Source organism: Pristis pectinata, chromosome 2, assembly GCF_009764475.1.
Source record: "Pristis pectinata isolate sPriPec2 chromosome 2, sPriPec2.1.pri, whole genome shotgun sequence".
NCBI classification, from domain to species: Eukaryota; Metazoa; Chordata; class Chondrichthyes; order Rhinopristiformes; family Pristidae; genus Pristis; species Pristis pectinata.
In genome coordinates this window covers 144,009,907-144,030,958 of record NC_067406.1, presented here as the reverse complement: position 1 = coordinate 144,030,958, position 21,052 = coordinate 144,009,907, and the positions used below count along the sequence as shown (strand labels likewise).

Genomic DNA, 21,052 nt, shown 5'->3' with positions numbered 1-21,052 from the left:
GTAGAATATCTCGTCAAGAGGAAGAAAGAAGCTTATCTAAGGTTTAGAAAGCATGGATCAGACAGGGCTCTGGAGAGTCACAAGGTAGCCATGAGGGAGCTTAAGAATGGACTTAGGAGAGCTAGAAGGGAGCATGAGAAGTCCTTGGCGAGTAGGATCAAGGAAAACCTCAAGGCGTTCTACACATATGTGAAGAATAGGAGGATGACTAGAGTGAGGGGAGGACCGATCAGGGATAAAAGAGGAAACGTGCCTGGAGTCGGAAGAGGTAGGGCAGGTCCTTAATGAATATTTGCTTCAGTATTCACCAGAGAGAGAGACCTTGACGTTTGTGAGGATGGTGTACAACAGGCTGATACGCTAGAGCATGTCAACGTGAGGAAAGAGGATGTGCTGGAACTTTTGAGAAACATTCGGATAGATAAGTCACTGGGGCCGGACGGGATATATCCAAGGTTATTACGGGAAGCGAGGGAAGAGGTTGCTGCGTCTTTGACGATGATATTTGCCAGTAGTGCCAGATGATTGGAGGGTGGCAAATGTTGTTCCTTTGTTCAAGAAAGGGAGTAGGGATAACCCTGGGAATTACAGACCAGTGAGTCTTACTTCAGTGGTGGGCAAATTACTGGAGAAGATTGTTAGAGACAGGATTTATGAGCATTTAGAGAAGCATAGGCTGATTAAGGACAGTCAGCATGGCTTTGTGAGGGGCAGGTCGTGCATCACGAGCCTGAGTGAATTCCTTGAGGATGTGACAAAGCACATTGATGAAGGTAGAGCAGTGGATGTGGTGTACATGGATTTTAGTAAGGTGTTTGATAAGGTTCCTTATGGAAGGCTCATTCAGAAAGTCAGGAGGTATGGGATCCAGGGAAACTTGGCTGTGTGGATTCAGAATTGGCTCGTTCACAGATGACAGAGGGTGGTGGTAGATGGAGCGTATTTTGCCTGATCAGTGACCAGTGGTGTTCCGTAGGGATCTGTTCTGGGACCCCTGTTTTTTGTGATTTTTTTAAATGACTTGGATGAGGATGTGGAAGGGTGGGTTAGTAAGTTTGCTGATGATCCAAAGGTTGGCGGTGTTGTGGATAGTGTAGAAGGTTGCTGTGGGTTACAACAGGATATTGATAGAATGCAGAGCTGGGCTGAGAAGTGGCAGATGGAGTTCAACCTGGAAAAGTGTGAAGTGATACATTTCGGGAGATCGAATTTGAAGGCAGAATACAAGGTTAATGGCAGGATTCTTAGCAGTGTGGAGGAACAGAGGGATCTTGGGGTCCACATCCATAGATCACTCAAGGTTGCTGCGCAGGTCGATAAGGTTGTTAAGAAAGAGGGTATGTGGGGTGCTGGCCTTCATTAGTTGGAGTATTGAGTTCAAGAGCCGTGAGGTGATGTTGCAGCTCTATCGAACTCTGGTTAGACCACACTTGGAGTATTGCGTGCAGTTCTGGTCACCTCATTATAGGAAGGATGTGTAAGCTTTAGAGAGGGTGCAGAGGAGATTTACCAGAATGCTGCCTGGATTGGAGAGCATGTCTTATGAGGATAGGTTGAGCGAGCTAGGGCTTTTCTCTTTGGAGAAAAGAAGGATTAGAGGTGACTTGATAAAGGTGTACAAGATGATAAGAGGCATAGATCGAGTGGACAGTCAGAGACTTTTTCCCAGGACAAAAGTAGCTAACACGAGGGGACATAATTTTAAGGTGATTGGAGGAAGATACAAGGGGGATGTCAGGGGTAAGTTTTTTTACACAAGAGTGGTGGGTACATAGAACACACTGCTGGCAGAGGTTGTGGGGGCAGATACATTAGGGACATGTAAGAGACTCTTAGATAGACACATGAGTGATAGAGAAATGGAGGGCTATGTGGGAGGGAAGGGTTAGATAGATCTTAGAGCAGGATAAAGTGTCGGCACAACATTGTGGGCCGATGGGCCTGTACTGTGCTATGGTGTTCTATGTTATTCTATGTTGATCCACAGCTGTAGCAGTGTGCACTGCCTCGGGACGGAATGCGCAGCGTCCCCACACTGAGTGTGTCATTGACTCAGTCAATCACTGATTATTAGCAAAGTCTATTTGTCTTTTTGAAGGTCACCTGAAGGGTATGTACTCTGTCTCTGGTCTCACTGGGTGGTGGAGCAGGAGACTCACTGATGTAATGTTCCTAAAATGGAATACCTTGCAGGAATGATTTTGTTTAATTCTTCATGTCTTTGTTGTGCAGGTTCGGCTGTACCAGTGGAGCCTCATGGAGCCGGCGTGTGTTTTCCACACTGAATCCTTTTCACTGAAGGCAAGGAGTGCAGCCCCGGTGTACAAGGAGGTGACCAGTGATCTGCTGAAACACTGTGGTTGCAGCCGAGTTCACTGTGTGGTGATCTTCTCCCTCGAGCTGAACAGCCAGCGGCTGGGACCCGCGAATTACTACCTGCTCTCATCGCTAAAGGATGCTCAGACGCTGAGGAAGCCCCAAATTAATGTGAGTAACAACATATCTCGTCACTCACTCACACATTTATCAGTCCCACTGCTGAATGATCAGCTGTGGAGGGCATCACCTGTCTCTATGGATTAGGATGACATGATTAGCTGGCAAGGATTTAGAAGATTTATCAATATGTAATTAGGGATTTTGTAAAACCTGTGAACAAACAGTTTCTGGTTCGTCTGCATCCTGACAAGAAAATTATTCTAAACATCCCTGAGGCAGGTGGATGGGATGAGAGCTTTGTATGAGGGAGGGAAGGCAGTTACCCACAGGATAAAGTTCTCCGCATGGAGGTGTCAAAGTTGCTCCTGGTCACTGATACAGTTTGTCCCGGTTACCGATACAGAGAACTTTGTACCTGTAGCCCAAGGTCTCTGTCCCACAACACTGCCCAGGGCTCTGCTCTGTAGCTGTAGGTCCTGCCCTGGATTAACTGCATGTCATAGTTCACACGTCCAAGTTAAATTCCATCTGCCGTTCCTTGCCAACTTCCTGCATTCATGTAGCCACACCTCAGCACTAAACTATACCAGGAGAGAGTGGGGTGTACCTAGGGGCAGTGGGTGTACCCGGGGGACGGTGGGTGTACTGGGGGACAGTGGGGTATTCCCGGCGGTCGGTGGGTGTACCCGGGGTCAGTGGGTGTACCCAGGGATGGTGGGTGTACCTGGGGTCAGTGGGTGTACCTGGGGGTCAGTGGGGTGTACCCAGGGATGGTGGGTGTACCTGGGGTCAGTGGGTGTACCTGGGGTCACTGGGTGTACCCGGGGATCGGTGGGGTGTACCCAGGGATGGTGGGTGTACCTGGGGTCAGTGGGTGTACCTGGGGGTCGGTGGGGTGTACCCAGGGATGGTGGGTGTACCTGGGGTCGTTGGGTGTACCCGGAGCATTGTGCATGTACACAGGGTGATGTTTGCCGTAATTACGTGGAGAATATTACATCAGTGAACAAGTCTCACATCAGGGTTGCGTTTCCCAGGCCACTGTCAGCCAGCGAGGGGACACTTACATGATCTCTCTGCGGACCACCAGTATTGCCCCCTACGTCTGGTTGGATGTCGGGAACGTCTCGGGGCGCTTCAGTGAGAATGGCTTCCTGATGTGGGAAGAGAACAAGCTGCTGACCTTCATCCCGTGGCGTTCCACCAACATCTCCGAACTGAGCCGCTCTCTGACCATCCACACCCTCCAGGACATATACTGACCCTTCTCCTCTGAAGGCAGATTGTCCGATCAGCTGAATGAACATCCCTGTCTGTGTGAGTAATGGTCACCACCCTCAGGACACTGCGGTTAACAGGCACAAATATCAGTTGAAATTGGTGAGTACTAGAGAGTGAAGGCCATCAACACCAAGGTGGCCTGTTGAAGTTTCATTCACAAACATGGTGTATTTAAACCAAAGACAAATCAGGAAGTCAGGACTGAAATTTTCAACTCAGGATCTTTTCATAATGTTAATAATTTGGATTTGACTCCTGCCGGAATAAAAAAAATGTGCCCTTCCTGCCAAGGAAGTGGTTGAATTTCCTTTTGGCAATATTATCAGCACTGTACTTCCCCGATGTAATTTTGTGCTCACTTTTGTCCCATTGATTAAAGCCCATTACAGAAATATTACTGATCTTTTTACAAATCTGTGCTTCAGTTGGAGATTTGTTCCTGTGTGGCCCCTCTGCATGGGTGAACTAATGCGACTCCAACGTCAACAGCTCTTACACCTCATGACCTTTCAGATTAAACTAATTGTTTAAAAGGCAATATATAATTTTAAAATATTGTGGAAGAATTTGTTTTCTTATATTAACATTGTTCTGCAAATCTGATTTGATCTCAAGGATGCACTGATTAAATTTATGTATATTGAGCATTACGGTGTATCGAAATCTTGCTTATTAAAATGTACCAAATGAATTGGGATGATGAAAGACTCAAGAGGCAGCAGCGGCTGGAATCTGGAGCAACAAACCATCTGCTGGAGGAACTCAGCGGGTCGAGCAGTGTCTGTGGGGGGGAAGGAATGGTTACCTTTTGGGTCGAAACCCTGCATCAGGGCCGAGCGGAACGGGGAGGTGGCCAGTGGAAGGGGGGGGAGGGGGGGCAAGACGGGCCAGATGTGATTGGTGAAGTTGAAGGCTGGTGGGCAGATTCTCAGTCCTGACCCGAAACATTGACATTTCCTTTCCCCCCCTCAGATGCTGCTCAACCCGCTGAGGACTGCACAGAGAGGAATGTCTTGAGTAATTCTAATTGTGTCACTGTGCCGGCACTTTCTGGTAATTCTGGGACAGGAGTTGGTTTCAGAGGAATAATGATATAAATAATATTCATCTGAAGCCAAGCCCTGCATAGCGCCACTAGGTAGGCTTCGTGGGCCGGGGGAAGTACCTGCTCCCCACTACCCAATGCACAGCCTCAGCGGGTACATTCCCTCCAGTGCTGGACCACTCAAGCTGGGATCTCAGGGGAAACCTCTGCATTTAAACAGTGAAGCTGGGGAGCTCTGGACGTGCTCCGTCACATTCCCTGTACCATATCATCTCCGACCATCACACTGTTCAGTGTTGTAGTCGAATAGAACATCGAACGATGGTGACCTTTTAGTGAGGTGAACAGGCGGGGAGTGGAGGGGTACACGTCCTGTACAGGAAGGTGGGATTAGTTAGATTGACGTGGTTGGCACAGGCATTGTGGGCCGAATGGCCTGTTCCTGTGCTGGACTATGAGAGTGGTAGAATTATAAAGGCCCTTCGGCCCAACTCTTTCCTACTGACTAGGGTGCCTTCCTGAGCCAGCCCATTTGTCTGCGTTTGGCCCACGTCCCTCTGAACCTTTCCTGTCCACGTACCTGTCCAAATGTCATACAAACATTGTAACTGTACCCACCTCGGCTACCTCCTCTGGCAGCTCGCTCCACACACCCACCACCCTTCTATCTTCTAACAAGGCAGACCACCTATCAGAGGTATTAACGCCTGTTCTGACCTGACACCTACATTAATGCCAGCAGCCAGAGCCAATGCCACAGGCACGAATGCACAGGCCAAGCTGGGCCAGGCTAGGCCATGGAGGTACTTGTGCTCGAACCAAGTCAGGAAGGAACTAATGCATCCTTCGTGCCAAGGTGGAGTCTCGGTCCCCAGGGTGATGGGTCATGAATTAGACTGAGTGTGATGGGGAGGTGGCCAAGCCCACAGGGAGGTCCCAGTGGGTTTGTGCAGTTCTCTGTGCACCCGGAGCCGGAATGTTGGTTGGGGAAATGGTTTTATCAACACTGATGCTGGAAATGCACAACAGATTGGAGCTCCGTGGAAGGATGAACACCCTTTGTCACAACAGAGAAAGGGAGAAACACGTCGGTTGTAAAGTGGCGAGGGGGTGGGTAGGTCTAAAGGGCTGTCTGTGATGGGGTGAGACCAGGTCAGTGGGCTAATGGGGGCAGTTGGAGGAGGATTATGCTGCTTTGTCTGTGTTATGAGTTGCTAATAGCAGGGCTGTAGATCAGCTGAGCCAACATCACTGATGGGTGGCTGGCAGCTTGGACGAGCTGAATGACCTAATGTTGGAGAGTTTGATATCGAGTGCTGAAGGGCAGAGTCTCCCCAAGAGGAAGGCCAGGTGTTGTACTGCTTGTGTCAGGCCTTGGGATAGAGGGTTAAAGTGTCAGGTAACAGGAGCTCAGGTCACCCCGCAGACTGAACACAGGTGCTCCGTGAAGGAGTCACTAAACCTGTGCTTGGTTCCCCAGTGCACAGGAAACCAGAGCGTGAACACCAAAAGCAGTTCACTGGATCAGGAGAAGCACAAGCGAATCACTGCTTCACCCAGGGAGACATTTTGGGTTCCTGGATGGTGGGAAGGGGGGACAGTCCGGGGACTCTGTCACATTGCAGACTGACCCCTGTAACTCTGAGCTTCAACGCTCTATCCCACCAGCCTCATTCACCCCATCTTTGCTGCTGCCATGAAGTTTGGGGAACAATCCCTCCCCTTTCAGTCACCATCCGAGACTCAGTGCTGACTCTGTAACCTCTGCTCCCGTTCCCAGACACCTGCTGACAGTGTTCGATTACAGTGCAGTGGTTTACAAGGACCACTGCAACATTCACTCTGTTCCAGAGCATTTCTTATAAACCTTAATTCTGTCATTGTTCATCACAACTGAAATCTTCTCTCCCAGTAACTCCCACTGCAACAACAGCAGGACAAAATGACGTTCCTACTTCACCTGTGACCTCCCCCAATGTTTATACAGATCCTGCTGCCTTGCAGTTTATTGCTGGCGCACTTAGTTTAAAGGCTGGATTCTGGTTTGCTTTCCAACCTTCCTCCCTCCAAATTTGCTTCGAGACTCAGCTGTAGCTCAGGGGTAGTCGTGGAATCAGGCACTTTGGTGGGGTTGGAGAGGCTTTTAGATCAACGTGACTGTGAAGGGAATGGAGGGATTTAGTATAAATTGGCCTCAAGATTGGCACAACATCGTGGGCCGAATGGCCTGTCTAGCGCTGGACTGTTCTACATTCTAAATCCTGATGTTCAATATCTGGCTTACTCATTAGTCTGGAATGTGAGCCAGTCTCCAGAGTGTAGCAGGAGCCAGAGACAGGGTCCGGAACACTAGGGGTCAGGAACGTGGGTGGGTGGGTGAGTGCAGTTGGGAGTTGGGATCCGAAGTATTGGTATCGGTTTATTATTGTCACTTGTACCCAGGTCCAGTGAAAAACTTGTCTTGCACACCAATCGTACAGGTCAATTCATTACACAGTGCGGTTACATTGGGTTAGTACAGAGTGCATTGATGTAGTACAGGTAAAAACACTAACAGTACAGAGTGTCACAGCTACAGAGAAAGTGCAGGGCAATAAGCTGCAAGGTCACAGATTCCTGCTCCCTCTAAACTCACCGAGTTCACTGGAAAATTTTTTATACTCCTGTGTAACCAGGTAAAGAATGTGAAATAAAAGTGTGTTTGTTTATTAATAGGAGTAAGGTGTGTTGGGAAAATCTGCTGTTCTGGCCCCAGCAATCCCAGGCATGCTGGATTATCGGAGTTTTATTCCCAGGAGTAGTTCCCTCCAGTGGAGTGGTAACCCTATTCACCACAGCGTGGCTCTGCAGGACTAGCACTTTTCTGTCTGGGCCGAGTTCTGATCATTTCTCTCCCAGTGGACACTGCTTATTTGAGCTAAACTGCAGCCTACAAAGTTACACAGCACAGAAACAACTGGTCCATGCTGACCAGGATTCCCAGCGAAGCTAGTCCCAATTGGCCCATATCCCTCTAAACCTTTCCCATCCATGTACCTGTCCAAGTGCCTTTTAAATGTTGTTAATGTACCTGCCTCACCCACTTCCTCTGGCAGCTCATTCCATATACTGACCACTCTCTGAGTGAAGAAGTTGCCCCTCAGGTCCCTATTAAATCTCTCCTCTCTCACCTTAAACCTGTGCCCTCTAGTTCTCGATTCCCCAACCCTGGGAAAAAGACTGTGTGCATCCACCCTATGCCCCTCATAATTTTATACCCGTCTATAAAATTACCCCTCATTCTCCTACACTCCAATGAAAGCAGTCCCAACATGCTCAACCTCTCTCCATATCTCAATCCCTTGAGTCCCAGCAACATCCTTATAAATCTCCTCCTCACTCTTTCCAGCTAAATGGCATCTTTCCTATAGCAAGGTGACCAAAACTGACCACAAAATTCCAAATGCAGCCTCACCAGCGTCCTGTACAACTGCAACATAACATCCCAACTTCTATACTCAGTGCCCTGACCGATGAAGGCCAGTGTGCCAAAACCCTTCTTCACCACCCTGTCTACCTGCAACGCCACTTTCAGGGAACCATGTACCTGTACCCCTAGGTCCCTCTGTTCTCCAACACTCCCCAGGGCCCTGCTGTTCACTGTGAAAACCCTAAACTCATTTGTCTTCAACACCTCGCATTTATCTGAAATGAACTCCATTTGCCGTTCCTCGGCCCATTTATCCAACTGATCAGGATCCCTCTGATGCCAAATGTTTGCCCATTCTCCTTATAACATTAGAACTAGCAGAAATAGACAGCTTAAGTCCTTGTGTCTGCTCCGCCATTCAATAAGATCATGGTCGCCACTTTCCTGAACTGACTCCATGTCATTCGATTCCCTTAATACTCAGAATCTATAATCTCCTCTCTGAATGCACTGTCCCTGATCCGCCCCAGCCCTCGGGCGATTCACCACCCTAGGGTAAAGAAATTTCTTCGTCTCAGCCCTGAATGGTTGACCACGTACTTTGGGACTGTGGCCCTGTTCCTGGCCTCCCCAGCCAGGGGAAAGGGCATTGCCAGCTCCACCTGTCGAGGCCCTGCTGTGAAAAGTTGGTAAGTTTCAATGAGGTCACCTTTTACTCTTCTAAACTCAACAGAGCCTGGGTCCAGTTTGTTCATCTGTCATACAACAGACCTGCCAACCCAGGAGATGCTCTGATGAACCTTCACTGCATCCCCTCTGTCACATGAGCCAGAGCCCGACACCCGTGGAGTGAGATGTCCCCAACACTTGCTCTCAAACCTCCCTTGCCACAAAGGCCAGCATATCGATGGCCTTACTGCTGGTTTGCTTTCAGTGATCAATGTACGAGGACGTGAATCACTGAGAGGGGTTCTGAAGGATCTTGGACCTGAAAAGTTAACTCAGTTTCTCTCTCCACAGATGCTGCCTGACCCACTGAATGTTTCTGGCATTTTGATTTTATTCAAAGATTTTAACATTCCTTAGATTTGTAGAATTAGTGCAGATCCCCAAATGAATTTCAAAGTGAAGACTCTTGTAGTCAATGATCCATTTTTAATTGTTTATTTAAAAAAAGCTTACAATTTCAAAGTAAGTATTTCAAGCAAAAATATAAATTTCGGAATACCAGCTGCCGGGACTATTTACAGGATCGGGTTGGAATGTGTAAACGATTAATGATGAGCTACCGCTACATGAACAATCCAGTTTTTTGTAAAAATGATTTGCAGTTTGGCTCATCGAGAATCCAAACCCCTTCCTCCCGCCCACCCCCAACACACACAACGGGTTGTCTTTGCAAAAATAACCAGCTCCCGGGAAGCGGAGGGAGGAGGAGCCCAGGGGTGAAGCTTTGTTTATCAGTCCTGAGACCTGCCTACAGCGCCCTTCACAGCCTCAGAACAGCGCCAGCTCTACAGCTAACGACATTTCTGAAACAGACACTGTCGTAATACAGGAACTACTGCAGCCAAAGTGTGCACAGCCAGATCCCACAAACAGCGCTGTGATACTAACCACATTGGCAGGATACTAGGAAAGTCTCCACTGATCTCTGCAACAGTGCCCCAGGAACCTGTACATCCACCTGGCAGACTGACACCTCATCCGCTGACAGTACTGCAGGGGTATGGTCGGGCTGTGGGATGAAGATCCGAGAACGTTGGCAGCCTCAGTTCTACTTTGACCTGAACATATTTTAAAATAAAAATAATAATAAGGCTGAGTGTGCTGGGTATATTCCATTAGGTTTGAGAACTTATTTAATTAATTTGAAGCACTGAACTGTCAGATATTTAAAACAATTAGGCCTTCTGGCATTAATCAAACTGCAGCCACAGTGATGGGCTGGGTATGTCTCTCATTCCAATAGGTTCAGGTGGAGATTAGCTTCGGTCACTGGTCTAGGCTCACATTTTGAAAGAAGCTTCGTTGGTGAAAGACTCTGAAGAGAAGTGGCTGAGTTTCCTAAATGAGGTCTCTACCCCGCTGTCGCACACACTGTCACACTGCTGGGACTTGGCTTCAACCTGGACGGCTGGGTGAAAAGAACGAGAGGTTTCAATTCTTTATTTTAAAATCGTGCATAAGGTCAACACCCCCATTGTTCTGCTCTGTTTAGCAGAATGTCATTAACGCTTGCACTAAGCTTGAAGCAGAAACGGGCTTATTTCAAACAAAACCTCAGTTTTATGCATCTTTTACATTCTAAAGTGTAACAACGTTATTGCTGAATTTTTATTCCTAAACTCATTAAATCTTTTGAAATACAAGTGTTTCTACTAGTGGTGACATCAGACAGAAAGTGTCAGGCACAGCAAACTATTCACTGTCTGGATGAAAGGGAAAGGATGTGTGCACAAGATTTATACGGCCTGTGACCAAAGCCCGGTTACTGAAGATGCCTCTCCTGTCTACCTCCTGTGTAAGGCAGGAAAAATCAGTACTAACCCTGCTGCAGGGAAGTTTAGCGTCTTTTCACAAACTAAACTAAAGGCAGACGGGAATTGTATGCTTTGAAATAAATAACGGGTCTTGCATGTTCCTAAATAACGTGGAGCTGGGAAGGAGTGGTGTTCGATAATTGTACCTTTACTCCCAGGAACTGGGTTTGAATCCAATCCAGCCTGAGAGAATAAAACGTCCTCTTTCTGCTTGTTGGATTCAAGCCAAGCCTGGTGATCTCACTGATGAGAAACACTCAGAAGGATGACTGGTAGCGGTGTGAGGTGGTGGTTGCCGTTACAAGGTTGACAGAGTCTGGGTTGCAGTGAAGGAAAGGAAGGTTTACTCTGATAATACCTGACTAATGTGATAAGGAGCTATGAATCAGCTGTGGAGTTTTCACAGTTCCTCCCCTGTACAAACAGGTTATTGTTGAACTGTGGCAGGGGAGGAGTGACTGGGGTCAGGTGGAGAACAGGAAGAAGTCAAAGGGATTACGGCTCAACAAGAGAATTTTTGGAGAAGCAGAAGTGTGTTGTAGGGAAATATTTCAGCACAGGGAAGACTCAATAAAGTTCTGTGCTAATTTACCAAACATTCAGTGTGGGTTTGTTAGACAGTTTACACACAGTAGACAATTAACCGCCAACATCGTCAGCAAACCTACTGAGAAAGCAAAAACCTGCAGATGCTGAAGATCTGAAATAAAACAATGGGTGACGTGCTCAGGGTAGAGAGGGGCAGAGTTGGCGTTTCAGGTCAGTGACGTTTGATGTCTGGTGACACCTTAGTTCCCTCTGGACCAGGACCCTAGAGATACACAGCCGGCACTGACCTCCTCCCCAGGATCCACAAGCAGGACTATCCAGTATCCTTGTTACACACCGCTGTCTCCTGCTAACATTTGCCCTCAGTCCCTTCCGACTCCCATTGGACACCTCTGCCAGGGACACTCACCACCACCACCATCCTGCACCAGGAGGCTGTGAGAGCCCCCACTTCTTCCTCAAACACAGCCCCAACCACTTCCCCTTCCTACACACCCGTACTTGGCTGAACTCATTCATCAACTTCTTTACCCGCACTCACCTCCTCCTGATCAAAGATCAGGACTTGCAGATCCATTTCAAGCTCGCAGACTCCCACAGTGGCCTTGACGACCCTCCCCCACCCTGCTTCCTGTACGGATCCATTCCCTTCTCCCAGTGTCTCCATCTCCGTCGTATCCGTGGAGACATTCCACATCAGAGCCTGCAGGGCAGGGGGCTTCATGGTTGACAGGCCCCCAACTATGTTCCAGCTGCCTCGTCCTCGCTCCCACCACCTGCGACAGGGAGAACGTTCCCCTGCCCCTCACGTTGCACCCACCGGCCCCTGTTCCACAAACTAAATTCTGACGGTTCAGTGAATTCCAGCATCAAACACACCTTGCTCTGCTCTGCCTGCACCCCCAACCCCCCGTCCGCCCGCACCCCCCGTCCGCCCGCACCCCCCGTCCGCCCGCACCCCCGTCCCCTCGCTCCCCCCGTCCGCCCGCACCCCCCGTCCGCCCGCACCCCCCGTCCCCTCACTCCCCCCGTCCCCTCACTCCCCCCGTCCGCCTACACTCCCCCCGTCCGCCCGCACCCCCCGTCCGCCCGCACCCCCCGTCCGCCCGCACCCCCCGTCCCCTCACTCCCCCCCGTCCCCTCACTCCCCCGTCCCCTCACTCCCCCCGTCCACCCACACCCCCCGTCCCCTACCTCCCCCCGTCCCCTCACTCCCCCCGTCCGCCCGCACCCCCCGTCCCCTCACTCCCCCCGTCCGCCCGCACCCCCCGTCCCCTCACTCCCCCCGTCCGCCCACACCCCCCGTCCCCTCACTCCCCCCGTCCCCTCACTCCCCCCGTCCGCCCACACCCCCCGTCCCCTCACTCCCCCCGTCCGCCCGCACCCCCCGTCCCCTCACTCCCCCCGTCCCCTCACTCCCCCTGTCCGCCCACACCCCCCGTCCCCTCACTCCCCCCGTCCGCCCACACCCCCCGTCCCCTCACTCCCCCCGTCCCCTCACTCCCCCCGTCCGCCCACACCCCCCGTCCCCTCACTCCCCCCGTCCGCCCGCACCCCCCGTCCGCCCGCACCCCCCGTCCCCTCACTCCCCCCGTCCCCTCACTCCCCCGTCCCCTCACTCCCCCCGTCCACCCACACCCCCGTCCCCTCACTCCCCCCGTCCCCTCACTCCCCCCGTCCCCTCACTCCCCCGTCCCCTCACTCCCCCCGTCCGCCCACACCCCCCGTCCCCTCACTCCCCCCGTCCCCTCACTCCCCCCGTCCGCCCACACCCCCCCGTCCCCTCACTCCCCCCGTCCGCCCGCACCCCCCGTCCCCTCACTCCCCCCGTCCCCTCACTCCCCCTGTCCGCCCACACCCCCCCGTCCCCTCACTCCCCCCGTCCGCCCACACCCCCCGTCCCCTCACTCCCCCCCGTCCCCTCACTCCCCCCGTCCGCCCCACACCCCCCGTCCCCTCACTCCCCCCGTCCGCCCGCACCCCCCGTCCGCCCGCACCCCCCGTCCCCTCACTCCCCCCGTCCCCTCACTCCCCCGTCCCCTCACTCCCCCCGTCCACCCACACCCCCGTCCCCTCACTCCCCCCGTCCCCTCACTCCCCCCGTCCCCTCACTCCCCCGTCCCCTCACTCCCCCCGTCCACCCACACCCCCGTCCCCTCACTCCCCCCGTCCCCACACTCCCCCCGTCCGCCCACACCCCCCGTCCCCTCACTCCCCCCGTCCGCCCGCACCCCCCGTCCCCTCACTCCCCCCGTCCCCTCACTCCCCCTGTCCGCCCACACCCCCCGTCCCCTCACTCCCCCCGTCCGCCCACACCCCCCGTCCCCTCACTCCCCCCGTCCGCCCGCACCCCCCGTCCCCTCACTCCCCCCGTCCCCTCGCTCCCCCCGTCCGCCCGCACCCCCCGTCCCCTCACTCCCCCCGTCCGCCCACACCCCCCGTCCCCTCACTCCCCCCGTCCGCCCACACCCCCCGTCCCCTCACTCCCCCCGTCCCCTCACTCCCCCCGTCCGCCCACACCCCCCGTCCCCTCACTCCCCCCGTCCGCCCACACCCCCCGTCCCCTCACTCCCCCCGTCCGCCCACACCCCCCGTCCCCTCACTCCCCCCGTCCGCCTACACTCGCACTCCCTGGTTCTTCTGTCCACCTGCACTCCCGCTCCCACTCCTTTCCCAAGGAATTCCAGAGCTGCCACATCTGTCCTTTCACCTCTTCCCTTCCACCTGCCACCCAAACACTCCTGCCAGGTGAAGCAATGACTCGCTGCATCTCCTGTCTCCTATACTTCACTCAGGAACGGCCATACCGGGGACAGAACGACCCAGCTTCCAGGCACCTTCCACATCGTCCCAACCAAGCTCAACATAAGGTCCAGGAACTGCACCGTCTGGGAACATCGCTGCCCTCAGGGTTCCACTGAATGCAACGGTTTCAGATGACCTGCCTCTGCAGTTCATATTGGAACTGGCCAGATGCTGCCTGACCTGCTGGGTATTTCCAACATTTTATTTCAGATTTGCAGCAACTGCAGTGTTGTATCTGACAGGGAACTGTTGGTTAACTTCCAGCCCACATTCCCATCCCCTCCCGTTTAACCCCCCCCTCAGCCAGCACACCACCACTCTGTTACTATCAGACATTCTCCCTGTTCTCTCCAACTTAAAACATCTTCAGTTCTAACTTGACCAGTTCTGATAAAACAACACACAAAGTGTTGGAGGAACTCAGTGGGTCAGGCAGCGTCTGTGGTGGGACATGGATTGTCGACGTTCCAAGTTGAGACCCTGCATCTGGACTGGTCTCTTAAATTCTGATGAACGTTAAATGTGTCTCTCCCCACAGACGCTGCCTGACCTGCTGAGTGTTTCCAGCATTTTCTGGTTTTAGTTCAGATTTCCAGCATCTGAATTTTCAAACCAAGTTAAAGGCTAGTCTTAAAATACATCAGTGTGGGTGACGTGTGTAACAAGGATGGTCAAGCTGCAGAAGAGGACTTGGAGATGCAGGCCTGGTCACAGAGCTGGGTGTAGAGGAGGAACGGGAGGTGGTTTACCAAGCGAGGTCAGTGCTTGGGGCCCGGGCAGCTAAAGACAGTCACAGGGGACACAGGACATTGGGGATGATAAACTGAAGATGAAGGGCAGAGGCAGTTGATGGGTTGGACTGGGTCACGGAGCTGGGGTGGGGAGGGATTTCTGATCCTCCTTCCATTGCTGCGATTAACTTTGGAATGTACGGGCAATATTCATTAGTCTCAACACAAACTGACTGTAATTTATCAGCAACGTTGGTGCATCTGACCCTCAGAGCTGTGTTTCACCGCACAGAGGGTAACTTCGAAGTGTGAAGAAACTTCTAAAGCACAAAGGGGGTTGATGAGGAAGGTCTGAGCTGGGCTTCAGCAGTGGGGTGGTGGGTGGTGGGTGGGGGGGGGGGTGCATTCAGAAGCCTCTGTCACACAGGTGGAGGTGTTTGCTTACCGTTCTGCTCAGCAGGGGATGATGAATTCAACTCTTCATTTACTTGTGTAGTTGCTGAGTTGGCCATTGCTTTAGCAAGTACGGCCACTGCTTCACTGTAGCCCATGGCCTTCAGGGATTCCAGAATCTCCAGCAGCGTCCCACCAGACACCTGCATTCACACAGCACGAGAAGGGTAAGCACTGTTTACAAAGCAGTAATCTCAACAACTGAAGGGAGAACTGACAACTGGGAATCTTCTCACTCAGCTTCCATGAGAAGGTTCCGTGAACAGTGTGTGTGTGTCAGGACAGTGTCTCAGCTGACTGCTCAGCAAGGTTGGGGTGTGGGACCACAGCCTGACCGAGGCACACTAACTGTCTGTGAACCGCTCCGAGGAATTCGGCAGGAGGGCCGGACAGGACCCTTCCCTGGGGTGGGCTGTCCCAACAACTGTGGCACCTAAACCCAGGGCCAGGCAGTTCAAGGGTGATTTCTGCCAGGGTGGTGGATCGGGGGTCCTGTCCCCGAGTAGCACTCGAGGCCAATGAATGAGCATTTCACTCTGAGATATCGGAACGTGGGTGAGACAAAAGTTAGGGCCCGGGGACCGAAGATGGTACAAATTAGCAGTGGACAGCAGAACCACTCAAGGGGCTGAATGGCCTCATGTTCCCTTTGGTTAAAATGGTGTCAGTGCCGAACACACTTGGCAGCTCCATCCCTTGCACCAGAGGTGTCCTGGCTCACACACAATGTCGACCTGGCGACAGCAAGTTAGAAGCGAGGAATGGGTTAATATTTTGAGCGGGTCAGGTTTACTTTGAGCAGTTGGATAAAACAACCTGGTCCCAACGGTACCCAGCGCAACCTCACCGTCAATCACATGGTGACCGCCCCGTGCTTCGCAACTGCGGATAGTGGTGGGTGCGGAGAGTGGATTCAGCTCACCTCATAGTTATCCAGCAAGGACTTGGCTGGGGAACAGCTGAGTTTAAAGGCATTAATCAGGATGCCAAGGCCCAGTTTCTGTGCCAGGGTCATCCAGTTCAGGCTGGGCTCCGTCACTTCCAGCAGTTTACACAACTCCAGCCTCGTTTCTTTGTCCAGTTGCCCTAGGTCCCCTGGTGGGCACAAACACGTCAGAAGTCAGCGTAAGGTCAGCTCCACATCACCCAGCAGAATATTCCAGAAGGTGCATTACAGATACGAATCTTTCTCGAGCTTCTATGCCTTGATGGAACACTGATGAAACACAAGATGAACTACGTCCCTACCCAAAACGTACCACATGCTACCTCCCCTCCCAACTCATCCAACACTGCCTGGTGAGCAGGGCGAATGGTGAGACTGGATCAGCTTTCGCACAAACTCCACCGTTCCAGTGTACTGATGTTCATCGTGTGGGAACGGGGAGATGGATCAGATTTCCTTCACCAGAAATGTATGAACAAGAACTGAGGGCTGAGGCATAGAAGCAAGGAGTGAATGGCTGCCTCAGGATGGGAGTTACTCGACGACTGATGGATGGGTGCTGGGGATTCAGCTCCTTCTGATCTGTCAATGATCAGTGAAGGATCCACACAGAACACTGATGATGTAAAACTTTCCTCCAAGGTCATGCAAGGGTTGAGGAGGGAGCAGGAACTGGCAGATGGACTACACGGTCAGAAAACGTGAAATTACTTCAGTGGTGGGCAAATTACTGGAGAAGATTCTTAGAGACAGGATTTCTGGGCATTTGGAGAAGCATAGGCTGATTAGGGACAGTCAGCATGGCTTTGTGAGGGGCAGGTCGTGCCTCATGAGCCTGAGCGAATTCTTTGAGGATGTGACAAAGCACATTGAGGAAGGTAGAGCAGTGGATGTGGTGTACATGGATTTTAGTAAGGTGTTTGATAGGGTTCCTCATGGAAGGTTCATTCAGAAAGTCAGGAGGCATGGGATCCAGGGACACTTGGCTGTGTGGATTCAGAATTGGCTCGCTCATAGAAGACAGAAGGTGGTGGTAGATGGAGCGTCTTCTACCTGGAGGTCGGTGACCAGTGGTGTTCCACAGGGATCTGTTCTGGGACCCCCTGCTCTTTGTGATTTTTATAAATGACTTGCATGAGGATGTGGAAGGGTGGGTTAGTAAGTTTGCTGATGACATGAAGGTTGGTGGTGTTGTGGATAGTGTAGAAGGTTGCTGTGGGTTACAACAGGATATTGATAGGATGCAGAGCTGGGCTGAGAAGTGGCAGATGGAGTTCAACCTGGAAAAGTGTGAAGTGATACACTTCAGGAGATCGAATTTGAAGGCAAAATACAAGGTTAATGGCAGGACTCTTAGCAGTTGGAGGAAGAGAGGGATCTTGGGGTCCACGTCCATAGATCCCTCAAGGTTGCCGCTCAGGTCGATAGGGTTGTTAAGGTGTATGGTGTGTTGGCCTTCATTAGTCGGGGTACTGAGTTCAAGAACTGCAAGGTAACGTTGCAGCTCTATAAAACTCTGGTTAGACCACACTTGGAGTATTGTGTTCAGTTCTGGTCAGCTCATTATAGGAAGGATGTGGAAGCTTTAGAGAGGGTGCAGAGGAGATTTACCAGGATGTTGCCTGGATTGGAGAGCACGTCTTATAAGGATAGGTTGAGCGAGCTAGGGCTTTTCTCTTTGGAGAGGAGGAGGATGAGAGGTAACTTGATAGAGGTGTACAAGATGATGAGGCATAGATCAAGTGGACAGTCAGAGACTTTTTCCCAGGGCGAAAATGGCTAACACGAGGGGGCATAATTTTAAGGTGATTGGAGGAAGGTACAAGGGGGATGTCAGAGGTAAGCTTTTTTTACACAGAGAGTGGTGGGTGCGTGGAACGCACTACCGGCAGAGGTTGTGGGGGCAGATACATTAGGGACATTTAAGAGACTCTTCTTAGATAGACACATGAATGACAGAGAAATGGAGGGCTATGTGGGAGGGAAGGGTTAGATAGATCTTAGAGCAGGATAAAATGTTGGCACAACATTGTGGGCCGAAGGGCCTGTACTGTGCTGTAGTGTTCCATGTTCTATTTACTTGGTAAGGAGAACAGAAAAACAAATTGATGTTTACAGATGTTTGGGGGTCCACATAAATAAACACACAGGAACAGGAAGCATTTATCAAGGTCAATGTTGAACTCTCGCAATGAAGACCAACAGTTAGCGAGAGACGGTCTTCAGCTTTCCTCACCTCTCCCACCATTCAGTGAGATAATGACTGATCTTTTACCTCCAAGGTCTTCCTGAACTGGTTCCACATCTCTCGATTCCTTTAAGATCCAAAAGCCTTTCCATCTCTGCGTGAGGATCCTCAGTGACCAAGTTCCCACAGCCTCTGAACATTCACACCCTCTGGTTGAAGAAATTTCCTCTCAGCTGAGTGCTGAGCAGCTGACCCCTGGTTCTGAGACTGTCAGTCTTGGTTCTAGACACCCCAGCCAGGGAAATGTCAACCTGGCCACTGCTCTATCAAGCCCCTTTAGAATTTCCGTATATTTCAGTGATATCACCTTTCATTCTTCTGAACAAGTTCTGCCTCGTCTTCTTAATGTGTCCTCATAGGACCAAGTCCATCCCATGAACAAACCAGTGACCCTTTGCTGCACCGTCTCTGCTGAGGTACCCCCTTCCCCAAACCCTTCAGCATTTGCAATAAGATACTGTTACTCTAGCAGTCAACTCCTCCTGTAATAATGGCCAACACACTGGTCTGCTACCTGCTAAACCTCGTTAACTTTCACAAACTTATCGAGCACGGTGGAACTAAAGGATTACCTTGTGGGAAAGGAGCCACAGATTGTGTTTTCGGTTGGTAAGGTTTGCCGTTTAGGATGTCATACACCTGGAAAAATTGATAAATCCGTTAGCAGGACACAATTCCTGACTCCCTGCACCTGGTAAAGGAACGAGGACGAGGAGGGGGATTACTTCAATCACTGCGAGCGGCTGTGATGTGGGACCAGGCCAGTGGGAACAGATTCGGTGGGAACATTCAGAGGGGTTGGATGGATTGTGGAAAGAGAAAAGATGCAGAATTGTGGGGCGGGGGGCAAGTAGGGAAGGTGGGGTAGAGCAGGGAGGGTGACGGCAGGGGAGCGGGGTGGAGGGGAGGGGTAGAGGGTGGATGAGTGGGGGGGGAGAGGGGAGGACTGCCTCTGAGTGCTTGGGGTGACCCGCAACTGTCAGAGACTCTGCCGGAGCTCAGGTCCCTCTGCTTCCTTTAGATATAGACTGAACCATCCGATCTCTCACCTCCTCTGTGGCTGCCATGTCAAGTGGGGTGGTGCCACGGAAGATTCCTTCGTCATCGGTGTCCTCGAGCCTCTCGTCACTTCTGTTGTCCAACGGCTCATGGTTCTCGATCTGAGGATCTGCCCCTGCACGTTCCACAAGAGACAGATCACTGAGCAGCACAGAGACCCCCTCACTGAGCAACCCCTGGTCCCCGCGACCCCCTCACTGAGCAATGTCCCCAGGTCCCTCACTGAACAACCCCTGGTCCCCGCGACCCCCTCACTGAACAATCCCTGGTCCCCGCAACCCCCTCACTGAGCAATGTCCCCAGGTCCCTCACTGAACAACCCCTGGTCCCTGCGACCCCCTCACTGAACAACCCCTGGTCCCCGCAACCCCCTCACTGAGCAATGTCCCCAGGTCCCTCACTGAACAACCCCTGGTCCCCGCGACCCCCTCACTGAGCAACCCCTGGTCCCCGCGACCCCCTCACTGAGCAATGTCCCCAGGTCCCTCACTGAACAACCCCTGGTCCCCGCGACCCCCTCACTGAACAACCCCTGGTCCCCGCAACCCCCTCACTGAGCAATGTCCCCAGGTCCCTCACTGAACAACCCCTGGTCCCCGCGACCCCCTCACTGAACAACCCCTGGTCCCCGCAACCCCCTCACTGAGCAATGTCCCCAGGTCCCTCACTGAACAACCCCTGGTCCCCGCGACCCCCTCACTGAGCAATGTCCCCGGGTCCCTCACTGAACAATCCCGCGACCCCCTCACTGAACAACATCCCCGGGTCCCTCACCGAACAACGTCCCCGGGTCCCTCACTGAACAACGTCCCCGGGTCCCCCCAACGCTCGGCTCTGTTACAAAGCGATTACTTTCTCAGGATTTCTAAGATAAAACAGTTTGCTGGGTCCGGGGTCAGTGGCCGCAGGAGACGGGGTGAAAGGTCGAGGAGGGAGGTGGCAGCAGCGTAAATGTCCAAAGGGGAAATGGACAGAGCGCCGTCCGACCCCTCAGTGACCCCAGACCCTCGGTTACCGACCCCTCACAGTGACCCCAGACCCTCGGTTACCGACCCCTCAGTGACCCCAGACCCTCGGTTACCGACCCCTCACAGTGACCCCAGACCCTCAGTTACCGACCCCTCAGTGACCCCAGACCCTCGGTTACCGACCCCTCACAGTGACCCCAGACCCTCGGTTACTGACCCCTCAGTGACCCCAGACCCTCGGTTACTGACCCCTCACAGTGACCCCAGACCCTCAGTTACCGACCCCTCAGTGACCCCAGACCCTAGGTTACCAACCCCTCACAGTGACCCCAGACCCTCGGTTATCGACCCCTCAGTGACGCCAGACCCTCGGTTACCGACCCCTCACAGTGACGCCAGACCCTCGGTTACCGACCCCTCAGTGACGCCAGACCCTCGGTTACCGACCCCTCACAGTGACCCCAGACCCTCGGTTATCGACCCCTCAGTGACGCCAGACCCTCGGTTACCGACCCCTCACAGTGACCCCAGACCCTCGGTTATCGACCCCTCAGTGACGCCAGACCCTCGGTTATC

General features: G+C 52.5%; 2 protein-coding genes across 3 annotated transcripts in view; one reads left to right on the top strand and one right to left on the bottom strand.

The window, feature by feature from the left end:
• The window catches only part of manba (mannosidase, beta A, lysosomal), a 59,068-nt gene extending 54,685 nt beyond the window's left edge, over positions 1–4,383 (top strand). Inside the window, exons 15-16 of one of the 2 annotated variants that reach the window (XM_052045756.1) lie at positions 2,233–2,487; positions 3,477–4,383. In XM_052045756.1, coding sequence (XP_051901716.1) covers positions 2,233–2,487; positions 3,477–3,701 — 480 coding nt within the window. In that variant the 3' untranslated portion in view covers positions 3,702–4,383. The remainder of the gene's footprint in view (positions 1–2,232; positions 2,488–3,476) is intronic. The other variant, XM_052045747.1, reaches the window with a different exon arrangement.
• Positions 4,384–9,309: 4,926 nt separating this feature from the next.
• The window catches only part of LOC127586907 (nuclear factor NF-kappa-B p105 subunit-like), a 90,868-nt gene continuing 79,125 nt past the window's right edge, over positions 9,310–21,052 (bottom strand). The window contains exons 20-24 of the mRNA XM_052044938.1: positions 19,499–19,623; positions 19,022–19,088; positions 16,178–16,350; positions 15,248–15,398; positions 9,310–10,311 (exon numbers count right to left, since the gene is read on the bottom strand). Of these exons, the coding sequence (XP_051900898.1) occupies positions 10,184–10,311; positions 15,248–15,398; positions 16,178–16,350; positions 19,022–19,088; positions 19,499–19,623 (644 nt within the window). The 3' untranslated portion in view covers positions 9,310–10,183. The remainder of the gene's footprint in view (positions 10,312–15,247; positions 15,399–16,177; positions 16,351–19,021; positions 19,089–19,498; positions 19,624–21,052) is intronic.